Raw genomic sequence first — 13,402 nt, 5'->3', positions numbered from 1 at the left:
CACAGAGGGACTAAGGAGCCGGGGTGAGGGAAACGCGAGAGGAATCCTCTTCCATGCAATCCCACCACGTCATTTTGTTGGGAGGCAAACACGTGGTGCAGGGAGACCTTATAAATCTCCCTCTCCCCGCAAGAGCGTGATGTTATCTGCTGGCAAAGTTTCCCTCTTCGCAAGGAAAGCAACGGGGCTCAGCGAGGGAGGGAGGCAGGAGGACACAGAGAGAGAGAGAGAGACTAACGGGGCTGCAGATAAAGTAAAGCAGGAGCTGCGCGGATCGGGCCGTGCGTGGCAAGCTCTGAAACCAAGCCAGGGGGGAGAGGTGCCCCCGAGGGAGAAAGGGGCAAAGCACCTTTTGAACGCCCGGGCTCGCGACCCACAGGAGGCTGCCGCCGCCGCCGCAGCCGCAGCAACAGCAGCGCCGGCTTGTTGACTGTGGCTTGGGTTGGCTTTCTTTGGAGGAAGAGGAGGGCGCCGGGGAAGCTGCACCGCAAGAGAGGGGGGCTGGTCGGTGCATGCAGCCCGGGGTGCCGGCGGCAGGATCAGCGCCGCACGAAGGAGCGAAGAGCAGAGCAGAGCCCCCCCCCGCACCCAGCCCCGGGGCGTCCCGGACTCTCCCCGCGCGCGCACACACACACACGTGGGCGCCCTCTCGCCTGCGGGGCGGCTCGCTCTGCTCGCAGCTGCTGCGTGTGTTGTTGCAGCTCCGCAGCGCGGGGCCAGCAGCTCAGCTCAGCTCAGCGCGCGCCGCCAGCCCGCCCCTGACATCGCCCCTCTCCCGTCCCGTCCCGTCCCGCGCGTGGCGCTGGAGGAGCCCAGAGCAGGAGCCCGGAGCTGAGCGCCCGGCTGCCACCCGCTCGCCCTCCGGCTTCAGGAGCGCTGCTCCCTGGCCAGCCCCGCCACACCGGCTCGCTAGGGAAACTCTCCTCTAGTGGCTCTCGCCGCGGTGGGGGCTGGTTAAAATCCACCCCCCCCCCATGTTTGTTCAGTTTGGAGGCTGATGCAGAGGTAGCGACCTGCTTTCTTTGCAACTCGCCTGTGTAACCCGGGGGCGTTTTCCATTTGCATCCCCGTTGCCTTTTCCTGGCAACCCGGTTGCGTTTCCAACCGCAGCTGCTCCCCCTCCTTTGCACCCCTCCCCCCATCCCCTTCTTTTCCAAGTCACTCTTTTTGGGACGCTGGGTTTAAACCCGAAAATGCACCGCTATCTCCTGAGCGTGGTGCTCACCCTGGATCTGGCCACGGTGGCGCTCAGCCTGTCTACCTGCAGTACCCTAGACATGGATCAGTTTATGCGCAAGAGGATCGAGGCGATCCGAGGACAGATCCTGAGCAAGCTGAAGCTCACCAGCCCCCCTGAAGAGTACCCCGAGCCCGAGGAGGTGCCCCCGGAGGTCATCTCCATCTACAACAGCACCAGGGACCTGCTGCAGGAGAAAGCCAACCACAGAGCCGCCACTTGCGAAAGGGAGAGGAGCGATGAGGAGTATTATGCCAAAGAGGTTTACAAAATAGACATGCTGCCTTTTTACCCCGAAAGTAAGTCCTCTCTGTGTGTGTGATTTCACCCCCCGCCCCAGCCTTGGCAGTGCCCTGAAATACCTGCCCAATGTACCATAAGCCCCCTTATCTGTTCATTTCACTCATCTTCTTAGTTCGTTTTTCATACTTTTTTTGGGGGGAAGGGTGGGTCGGTTGCTTGCAGATCTGCTGTGTTTGATCTCCTCTCACCCTCTCCCTCAAACTCATCACACACGTCACTGTGTGTGCCCCTAGGACGTGGGCGTGCTGCACCCCCACACCCTTCCCTCTCTAAAACGACCCTCTTTCCACAGCTGTTCTTCCCCTCAATTTGCCTCAGTCTATCCCTGCGTTTTTCAAAAAAGGTGTTTAAAAAAAAGAATCCGAGGCTTCTTTCCCCATCCTTGCCAACTCCCCAATCCCCAGAACATCATTCTCAAGATCTCTTCTTAAATTGGTACCCTAAGAAAGGACAACTGCAGAGACCTCTCCCTTCTGTTTGCAGTTTAATAGCCACCCTTCCAATTCATGGTGCCTTTAATTTAGGTACAAAGAAGTTCTCCCTTCTGTTTAGTGCCAGGTTCCTGCAACCCCTCTCATTTTTCTGCCCTTTGCTGTTTTTTTGAATGACACTGATGATACACATCTCATTCTGAACAATAAAAGGGAAAAATGTTATGTGCTGGTATCTCATCAGATCCCACCTATAATGAATACAAATCATCATAACATGCCTCTTTCTTTTGGTAGCGGCGGCGGTGGGTGTGCAGAAAAGCATAAAAGTCCTTAAAAAAACCAAACTAGCTGCTCATGCCAAGGAAGGTTAAATACCAGAGAGAGAAAAACATAACTTCACCATCAGTGTATCCGAAACTCCAGTGCCTAATCTGTTCATTTCCCTCCCTCTTCCCCCACCCTCCACTTGATGCCCTATATATTTGCTGTCTGTTTTTGAAAAGTACATACCTCTTGCTTAAATAGATAATGTAGCCATCTTGGTAACTTTATCCTAGAGTTTCTAATTGCATTTTCTTTTATTTATTTTTAGTTTTAACAAGTTGTAGCTTTATAGCTTGCTGTGTCTTGCATGCGATAGTCCCATGATGCCAGCCAAAGTGTCCGCACCCCACTCTTTGCAGCTGCCTTTTTCTTCTTTTACTGTTAAATGACACCATCAGGTACAGGACATCCTCGCAGTCAAAGCCATTTTATTATTGTAATTACAATAACAGCTAGGATAAATATACTCCACCCTTGTTACCCTGGGGGAAGGAAGATTTTTTTATGTATATTGGAGCCAAGTGGGTATGCGCAAAAGCTTCAGTGTAATTTGTAGCAATAACATTGAGACCGAACGTAGAAATCATGGCAGTTTTCCTTCAAAACACACTCACACCCTCACTGCCATACCATCCTTGCTGGTATTTTGGTGAAAGTCAGAACTTTGTTTTGAGACCCAACACCTCATGCCCTGAGCCTGGTAGCAAGTATTTACTAACAAAGGCCATAGGAAGTAGTAGCAACTCCTTGATATACGGGTATGAACGTGTAATAGAGGGTTTTTGAAGGCAAGGTGCATTGATCCTGACCACAGATCTGCCCCCTTTTCCCCCCAAAGAAAATCACACAAAGAGTTACTATTATCAAATCCAGCCGTATACTTGTCAGAAAATTAAAATATCTGAAGTGTGTGACATCAAAGTTGACAAAAGAGGGTCTATTTTTAAAATATTGTCAAAAGTCGGAACAGTGCTAAAGTATTAGTAAGGGTTTTGGCAGCATAAAATAGACTTCAGGTATCTACCAACAGAGTGCATCAGAAGTTTGGGATCAGAAGGCCATTTAGCAACAGATCCAATACTACTGTGCAAGTGCCGTGGTTAACATCATAGTAAGTAGGTTAACTGTTTTTCCACTGCTCTCTAGTTATACTGGATTGAGCGAACCTTTCCAAAAAAGACAGAAAGGAAGGAATTGCTCCACCATATTTTAAACAAACAAATTGAAAGTGCAGCATTGGCTGCACTTTCTCCTAGACTTCACTGAATAATTGTCATAACTCTGCAGTTCCTGATCCCGCTGGGACAGTGATGAGGAAGGAGAAGGAGATCAATATGAATGCATTGAAGGTCAAAAGCTGCTGAGATGAAGGCATGGGAAAGATCAGTGGTTGAGTTTTTAACCACAAAGTTGTTAGCGTTCAGTAACTGACTACAGACCAAGTATTACAAATATGCTCTAATTATACTCATAGTCAGCTATATATCACTGCAGATTGCTGATAGGTCTTTGTGAGGCATTTTATACAGTTCAGACTAAATATTTTTAGCAATGAGGAGATGTAAAAGGAAAACTATAAGAGATATTGTATATACCCTAAGGCATATTTTGTCTTAAATATTATCCTTGGCCAACTGTACTATATAAATACCGTAAATATGAATAGAACTGGCAAGATGCCAATCTCCTGGGATGAATTTTAGTCAAGAAGGTATTTATGGGATATAAATAATACTGTGTCAACATTTAAAGAAGGGATCTGATTAGTTTTGAATTTATTCATATTAATCTTTTCACATGCTGTTAGTTTAAGGCTCAAAGTAAAGTTATGCTAAGGTTTACTGATAGTTTGCACTGAGGGAATAAGGGGGCATCTGGTGTCTGCTTGACAGTCCATTTGAGGTTAAAGACACTTGTAGTCAGAATATATGTGGAAATTCAGAGAGTCAAAGAATAATAGACCCATGTAGACAATAGATTCCAAAGCTTCTTGATATTATTTTTGTGCCACTAGTTTTGCAAACTCAAAAAGCAGCTGAGCTTTGGTTTCTGCAGCAATCCCTATGTATCTTGTTTTGGGTTAGGTAATAAAAGTCCAAACAGTCAGTAATTGAGTTGTTTTACAGAGATCTGTAAAAGGAGATTGAATGTGAAATCTAAAGACAGTAGATGATAGAACGCTTGAAAACTCTGTGCCTAGAAACCATTATCTTTCAAGTTCCAAAGTCCTGGTTTTATTAAAATGAGGTCATATTTAGGTATTTAACCTTCCTTGGCAGGAGCATTTTAGAAGATAATTTTGTCTCTGGGATAAAATTGCTGACTAGACAGGTTCTGATATTTAAATTGAATGTTTATTTCAATTTAGTGATGGCAAACATTGCACTGTTAATCTGCAGAAATGTAATATCAGTACAGTTACAGATTGCAAATAATAATAATCTGACATCTGGGACATTTATTATACATACATATAATTAATGAGACATGTGTTCAGGGATTTGGAAAGCTTATTTGTGGTAAACATATAAAGGCCCAATTCTGTATTCCTTATTCATCTAAAACTCCCATTACAGTCAGTAAAAACTGATGGGGATTGGGCCTTATGAGAGTAAGTGATCACTTTGAGTATTCTATCATCTTTGAAGGAGGTGGGACTAAAAATATCCAAAACCCTGAAAAATTATGATTTCTTTTCTTGATAGTTGTTTCACATTAACGTTATACTAATATTATACAAGTCCCCCTCCTCCCCCCATGAAGCCAAGCTCTTGTCTATACATGCATTTTATGGAAGTTATTGATATAACCTATCTTTGAATGAACTCTATTGCATGAATATTGCGTTACATAGACTGTCATTCTGCTGAGTATTTGACCAATGGGAAAAAAAAAAACCACCTATAAACTGGCTGGGTACAAGGCCATGCTTCTGTTTTATGAACAAGGAGTTGATTTACCAGTAATTATATGCATGTGGACTTCTTGTCTTCAGAATAATTGAGTTACTAGTACAGCGGTGTCTATGCTATATGCCTCCCCTTCACTGATTGCATCATTACCAAATGTTAACAGCTACTCATGTGCAGCTCATGTGTGTTTTGCATTTAGCAGAGCCCAGAACTTAATCTTTCAGGATTTTTTATTTTGTTAAAAATATGGAAGCATTCTCAAAAGGAGTATATTCTTTTAAACCTCCCCACTGTGTTGACCCAGTGGCCTAGCTGTGGTGCTCAGCACCTCCCTGGAGTTTGATTTCCTCATAGCCTCTTACTGCTCATAAGGAATTTGGAGCACTGGAGGAGGCTTCCAGTAGGGTAGAGGGAAGGTGGTGGGAATGATGCCATGTGGCTTAAACATGAGTATCATTCATGAGTCTTCCTCTGCTCTTTAGAGCCAAGAAGTTGCTGATGGATTTTAAAAGGGGCGCGATAATATTATGAACAATGGTATCATTTGTAATTCTACATACTGAGGGGGGTAGTCAAATGTCTTGCTTCTCTACATAAGATGATCACCACTGAAGTCAGGAAGGAATCAGTCCTCCCACATGTACCCTCATCATACAAATGGCAAAGTGCATTCTGGGTGTTTTTCACTTTCTTCTGAACCATCAGGTATTGGCCACAGCCAATAGTAGAGTACCAGATTTGGGAGCTCAGTAATCTGATCTGGCATGGTAAATTCTGTTACTGTGTGATTTGAGGAGAGGGAGACTAAGGGAAAGAAATATGCAAGGAATACCTTAGGCTCTTGGAGGGGTTCAGAAGACCATCCAGAACAAAAAAACACAAAACCCTAGGACCAAAATCCTGAAGCCCTGTCTCAGTGCCTACTCAAACAAAACTCCCATTGATATCTGTCTTAAATAGATACATCATCTTGGAATCTAGTCACATTTTTTAAAATGTAGATTGTCTGGTACTCCACCCAGTCCCTACTCCTCTGCCAGTTTGGGGTTTTACAGTCACAGGTGACCATTTTTAGATGTTTTTCTGTCTTCTGCTTCTGTGTGAAAGACCCACATAAATAAAGGAGGAAACTGACTGACTAAAGTGCAAATCCTGTAAGTTTCAGAGTAACAGCCATGTTAGTCTGTATTCGCAAAAAGAAAAGGAGTACTTGTGGCACCTTGGAGACTAACCAATTTATTTGAGCATGAGCTTTCGTGAGCTACAGCTCACTTCATCGGATGCATACCGTGGAAACTGCAGCAGACTTTATATATACACAGAGAATATGAAACAATACCTCCTCCCACCCCACTGTCCTGCTGGTAATAGCTTATCTAAAGTGATCATCAGGTGGGCCATTTCCAGCACAAATCCAGGTTTTCTCACCCTCCACCCCCCCACACAAATTCACTCTCCTGCTGGTGATAGCCCATCCAAAATGACAACTCTTTACACAATGTGCATGATAATCAAGTTGGGCTATTTCCTGCACAAATCCAGGTTTTCTCACATCCCTCCCACCCCCATACACACACAAACTCACTCTCCTGCTGGTAATAGCTCATCCAAACTGACCACTCTCCAAGTTTAAATCCAAGTTAATGTCACTTTGGATGGGCTATCACCAGCAGGAGAGTGAATTTGTGTGGGGGGGTGGAGGGTGAGAAAACCTGGATTTGTGCTGGAAATGGCCCACCTGATGATCACTTTAGATAAGCTATTACCAGCAGGACAGTGGGGTGGGAGGAGGTATTGTTTCATATTCTCTGTGTGTATATAAAGTCTGCTGCAGTTTCCACGGTATGCATCCGATGAAGTGAGCTGTAGCTCACGAAAGCTCATGCTCAAATAAATTGGTTAGTCTCTAAGGTGCCACAAGTACTCCTTTTTCTTTTTGCGAATCCTGTAAGTGACTATATAGATGGAACCCTATACCCACATGAAGTCCCTTTGGCTTCAGCCTGTTATAGGATCAAGGTGCAAATGGCTACAGAGGGAAGAAAGCAGAACTGACTATCTCAAAGTGCTGTCAAACACACAATGTAAATAAACTGAAAAAAACTAAGACAAACTATTTGCTTTCACTAACCCTTGTCAGTCCTAGTAATTTTAGGTATCACTTGTAAGGACAATAGGTAAAATATTTTCATAGGTTGATGTTATCGCGTTAAATTTGGGACTCTTGCATGTATAAGAACTGAGCAAAAGCTAAACAAGGACACTAGGATTTGTTCTTCAGTGAGGTCCCTATTCAGCAAGAAACAAGTGTGCAGCTTTAAGGATGTGAATAGTTCCATTAACAATTAAAGCTTAAGTAGCTTGCTGAACTGGGACCTGATTTTATAGGACATTAGCAGAGGTATGAACAGAATTTTGGAGCCATGCAGCTAAAATCCCTCACAGCGCTTAGAAAACGTATTGCTAAACATCAGGACCAGTAGCAGAGGCAAGACGAGAAAAGTCTTTTTCAGGAAAAAAAAAAAAAAAAAGTTCTCTGTTCATTATCTTTGTTATTCTGAAGAGTCTCTTCCAGTTGGCCAGCTTGCTTTCTTTGTTATGCAAGTGTCTCTATGCTAGAAATGCTTCCACATTACAGATTAAGAGGAAACTCCCAGTGCATCTTGACAAAACAAGTCATTAGTGAAGATGCACAAATGTTTCCATTCCCATTGTGAAACCATATGCTATACATTTAAATGGGCAGCTTTTAGCCTGGGAATTATATGTTCTCCAGGTATTATTTTAATTTAATAATATGTTATGGATGCTGAACAGATTTGTTTAGACTAAAAAGTTTGCTTCTGTCATTTTGGATAGAGTATGTTTGCATCCTGCCTACAACCGCAAACTGTTGTTTGTTTCTTTTTAAATCTATGATATCCACAAGTAGGTACCTAACAGCAACATTACTATCAACTGGTTTCCTGGAATGGTCTGGCTACAGCAGCTACATTTCCTCTTGAAACAACTCCTTCAAAACTGTCTACACCGTCCTTGCTGTTCTATAATAACTGTGAGGGAAAACCCAGAAGTACAAAAATACAGCTGAATGGTACAGAAGGGAGTAAAGGAGAGGGGGAAAGGGTTCAAAGGCCACAACTCTGCACAAGGGGGTGGGGAGCACATTCAACTCCAGGCATCATATCCCCCCTCCTCCCAATGTAAGCTGCAGGCTCTGTGTGAATGAATGAGTGAATGATGATGCCCTCTAGTGGCTGACAGAGAGGAGAAGGGACTGTGCTATTACTAATTACTACAGGAGTTCTCCTTTAGCTCATATGACAGTGTGCTGGGCTTTTGGATCTGAATGACTAGGTGTATACCTCTGGGTAATTGTTGAGTTTTTTTTGTTACATACAACAGGAGCTCTGCAAGTTGGTTCTGAGCTGGGAAGCACCTTCTCTTTGCAGTACGATGGCCTCCAAACCCAGTGGAGTTCCAAGTGGAAATCTGCTTGTGCTTTCTCACTGCTTGTTGAAGTACAGTATTGACTTCCCTCAGGGGAAGAAGCCTGTGGCTGTTGCATGAGCCATATAATATACCTTAGGGGAAGGGTCTGGCAAGCAGTGCAGATGGACTCTGTCATACCCCGAGGCCCAGGGAGTATGGCACCTGGATTTCCCTGTGAATTCCCAGGCAGTGTGAAGTTTGCACCCTGAATACCATCCTATGGATACTATCCCATGTTCCCACCCTAGGGAAGAAAGCTCAGTAGCAACCCTGTGAGTTTGAACTGGTGGGATTTTCAGAACATCTTTTCCCATCATACACCTTTTCCTGCAAGAGGGGAAGGTATGACCCTAGAAACAGAAATTTCCTATAACTGTGGTTTCATGATGCACAGTGAGGTGCATTGAAACTATTCTGGATTTTCACTACAGACCTCATCTTACTCCCTCTGAAGTCAATGGAAGTTTTGCCACCAGGCTGAGCTCTTTGGGGCAGGGTCTGTCTCTTTGCTCTGTGTTTGTAGAGAACTTAGCACAATGGGTCCTGGTCCATGACGGCCTCCCAGTCAGTACTGCAATACAAATAAATAACAATAATAGTTTTAATCTGGACAAGATTGCACCACATATCCAAGTTCCCTATGACCCCAAAGTCATTGAAATCAATAGGAATCTTTCCATTGACTTCAGTGAGCTTTGCATCAGGCCCAACATGTTATATTTTCCTTGTATTATAAAAACTATTACTCATTTATTTATAAATTCATTTGCTTTCCTTGCATGGAGAAGATATTGCTTTTCAGACAAAAATATAGGGCAGGCTGAGTGAAAATATTCACTAGTGCATTATATTTCAGCAAACACTGTAGCAAACAAAACAAAACGGGGGAAAAAAAACAGGGGAAAAAAAAAGAGAGAGAAAGAAAATGTTATGACTTTGACCTTGGCTCTGTTTGTTTGGCTCCTTCCCACCATATCTAACCCACACTACTCTGACAAATACTGCATCTGTCTTGACAGGCTAGTTCACAAATAACCATTCATTCATAACTCAGGGCTGTTGTAAGAATCCCTGTTTGTTGCTTAATCTGATGACTGTGAATTCGAACATTGGCTTTGAAAAAAGGACCCTGCAAAATGACCACAAGTCCAGTCTGACTTTGCAAAAACTAAGAGGGAGGTCTTGCTTGAAAGAGGATACTACACTTTTTAAAAATATATATAAATATATTTAAGAGCATTAAAACAGCTGTTGTTGCCAAAGCCCAAATTGGAATGTTCTGGGAAAGATAATTTAATTTTAAACTGCTGGACTCATTTCAGTGATGGTAATTTCAACACTTCCTGGGGAAGGTCTATCAGTGATTATTATGTGCACACCGAGTGCAGCAGTTGATCTGTCATTCTTTCCATTTCAATTTTTCACTTGTATAAATTCATTATTTTTCCTCATTTGGCCAGTGTTTGTGTTTTCACTGGCTTCGTCTCATTCAAACCCCGTCTTGAATTTTAAAAGGCAAGCTAAGCGCTGCTGAAGTTTCCTTTTCTTATTTGTTTTTGTTTACGTTGGGCCTTTGCAATTCAGTAGCTAGCTCAACTAAAGCAGAGTGTTGGTCAAATCATAGAGATGACTAAGGAATCAAAATGTGGGGGTTTTTCCTTTAAAAAAAATTGGGAGTGAACTTTGTGCTCATGAAGTTGAAAAACTGATAGCCCTGTGTCTTGTTGTTTGTTTGTACAGCTCCTGGCACAGTGGGCCCAATCCTGCCATATGAGTGTTAAACAATAATAATGAGCCCAACATTCAGTAAGCAGATGCTGTTTTAAGCTCTCCAGTCTGCACATGTCTGCTAATGCAGGTCAGGTTTGAGATGCAATAGCCCTTGTTATTTCAAAGCTTGGCTGCTCCTGAGCAGACGCTGCCCAATGTGCTGTACGGATTGGTGTTTTTGTGCTCTGGAAAAACAGGCACTAAGGACTAGCTGAAATTGTCAAGAGTTCTAATAGGAAGAGTAATACGTAGCAATTTTATAGCAGTTTAAGTCTTCAAAGTGCCATGTAAATATTAAGGCGCAAGTTCCCCCTCTTTAGGTACAGAGGAGTTGAAATACTGGCCAGAAGTGGCTGGCAAGCCTGGAATGGTGAGAGAGGAATCTAAGTCACCGCAAGAAATTAGCGAATATAGGAACTTGCTTGTCTGTTTTCAAACCCTACTTGCCCATAAGAATGGGGCAGACCAACAAAGCTGAGAAACACTCCTGTGAGCATAGTGAACATAGCACCAGCTTTTCCTCTTGGATCTTAATTGCAGACTTCCCCATTTATGAGCTTCTTCATACTGGAGTCAACTCCAGCTAACCCTGCGCAACCTCATATTTAATGAAAATATAGACAGTGAAATCTTTAGCAACTTCATTCCCACATCTGAAGGGGGCAATTTGCACCCCTTGACCACATGCCGGCTGGAGCAGCTTCAACAGGAGGCATTCACCCTTGAGGAAAGAAAGGCAGCTACATTACTGCCATCCTTTATCGGGATGGGCACTTTTAAATAGGGGCTGCGTAGGAGCTCTGCTAGTGGCTGTTGCCTAGGAGATGTGTGGGATCAGTGCATGTCCTGGGTGCTCTGGTCCCACCCGCTTACCGGCTGATCCTGCCCAGTTTGTGAGCTGCTGTTCTGGCTCCAGACTCCTAGCAGAGTAGGGGTATAGGTGGCTTGCACCATTGTTTCCCTTCCCTGAGCTCAAGTTCTTTGTGATGTGCCCTTCAGATACAGAGTAGCCGCATCTCAGCATTGAGATATGCAGAGAGATGCTTGCACATTTTCTTTGTCCTTCCTGTTGAATATTGATGTAATATAGAGTGACAGAATATTGCACCAAACAGCATGAAGAGCACTAGGCATGTCAGCCTGGGAATAAGTGCCACCTTTCTTGAAGAAATCCACTGATCTGGTGGTGTTACCAACCAAGAGGCTTGTATTCAGGATCTACGTTTTGGGCAGCTGGATATCTAAACTCGCAGTTAGATGTCTTTACAATGGGCTTGTACTAAAACCCTGTGTCCAAGCTCTCTCAAAAGTTGAATCTGAATCCAAACATGGCAGGTTGGATCCATCTTTATGTCTGGGAGCGAGTCAGTTGGAATTTTCACACACCCCTCCTTTCTTGTGAACAGAAAACCCTAAAAAGATGCGGAAAAAAGGATCTTTAAATAGATTGCCAATGGCTGAGTCACAAGTATCATGTGTCTAAGGGAACATTCCACCCTTCCAAACTGAGGTCCTGTCTTGATCCACTTTACTGGGAAAATTCTCTTCCTCTTGGTGGTAGGCCATGTGTTATGGTAGGGCTGGAGAGAGTTCTGTCTAATCCACACTTACCACAAGACCAGCTGCACATGTGTTGCAGCTAAGTCCCTGAACTTTCTGCTTCTACATGACTGTTGAGAGTCTGTACTACTGATTTAGGGCCTGATCCAAAGCCCACTGAACTCAGTGGGAGTCTTTCCATTGACTACAAAAAACTTTGCATCAGGCCTATGATGCTTTACCCTTGGTTTAAAAAAATAACCACATTTTCAAGGTATTTTTGGACATATTTTTGTAATGTGGCTCTTTGCCTTTGATAAATTGCCCTCAGAGATATTCTTCGGTATAAGGCTTTGTAAAAAGCTTTAAAAATAAACTACATTGTAGCTTATTGGTAGCAGCATTTGATAGCAGATGTCATCTGGTAGCAACATATGGCAGCAATATGGCAAGAGCAGATGATTATAGAATACAGAGTAATAGACATAAGTTCATGTCCTGTACCTCTCAGGTATTCCACAGCCCCCTCCCTAAAAGAAATGACAATCTGACCATGAAGACCTTGCAGATAAACATGCTGTAATAAGTTACTATCATCCTCCCTAAATCCAGTTCTAGTCTAGAAGCTAAGGGCTTCATATCTAACAGTCTCTCTACAGACAAGTATAAAAATCAAACCTTAATAGACATAGCAAGAAAGATTCTAAAGGCTGAAAATAAGAATCTGGTAACCCACCAAGCAACAGATTAGAAAGAAAGGCCTGGCCTAAGCCAACAAGGTCCTTGTATGTTATCTGCAAAATCTTAAAGTCCATCCTGAATGGAGCTGGAACCAGCAGAGCGACTGCTAAAAGCAGCAGGTTTTGAGTCAACTAGCTGCAATGATATATGCTGAATCTACAAGCTGGAAAGCAAAGGAGTTTGGGAACAGGAACTGTGCTAATGGGCTGGAAGTGAATGTGGTTTTAGATAGTGCCTCTCTTGCTTGATGTGTCTCAAAGTGCCTCACAAAGTGATGAGTTAAATATTTGGAGGTACATTCTGATCTCAGTTACACAGATGAAAACTTGGGGTAAGTCCATTGAAATCACTGAAGTTAATTCAGATTGTCACTGGAGTCATGGAGATCAGAGGTTGTTGAATGACTGATTCGGCAAATGGAGCAGTCACTGTGGATGGGATTTTCAAAGGAGCCTAAGGGAGTTAGCTATCTAGTTCCCATCAAAATGCAATGAGATTTGGTCCCTTAGGCCCCCTTTGTAAATAGCAATCCCCTGAGCAACCTGCTTTTCTAGGAGTTTATCCTGCGCTTTTAAAAACACAAATAAAATCAGTGAGAGCTCAGCAGCCATCAGAGGCAAAAAAGAAGGGGCTTGGTATACCCCCTTGTC

General features: G+C 43.5%; 1 protein-coding gene across 1 annotated transcript in view; it reads left to right on the top strand.

Annotated features, from left to right (window-relative positions):
• TGFB2 (transforming growth factor beta 2) overlaps nucleotides 1-13,402 on the top strand; it is a 74,218-nt gene continuing 60,816 nt past the window's right edge. Inside the window, exon 1 of the mRNA XM_084623289.1 lies at nucleotides 1-1,536. Coding sequence (XP_084479415.1) covers nucleotides 1,194-1,536 — 343 coding nt within the window. The 5' untranslated portion in view covers nucleotides 1-1,193. The remainder of the gene's footprint in view (nucleotides 1,537-13,402) is intronic.

This window comes from Lepidochelys olivacea (assembly GCF_965140295.1).
Source record: "Lepidochelys olivacea isolate rLepOli2 genome assembly, chromosome: 3".
NCBI lineage: Eukaryota > Metazoa > Chordata > Testudines > Cheloniidae > Lepidochelys > Lepidochelys olivacea.
Note: the sequence above shows the minus strand (reverse complement) of the source record. Positions and strands in the feature narration are given on the sequence as shown.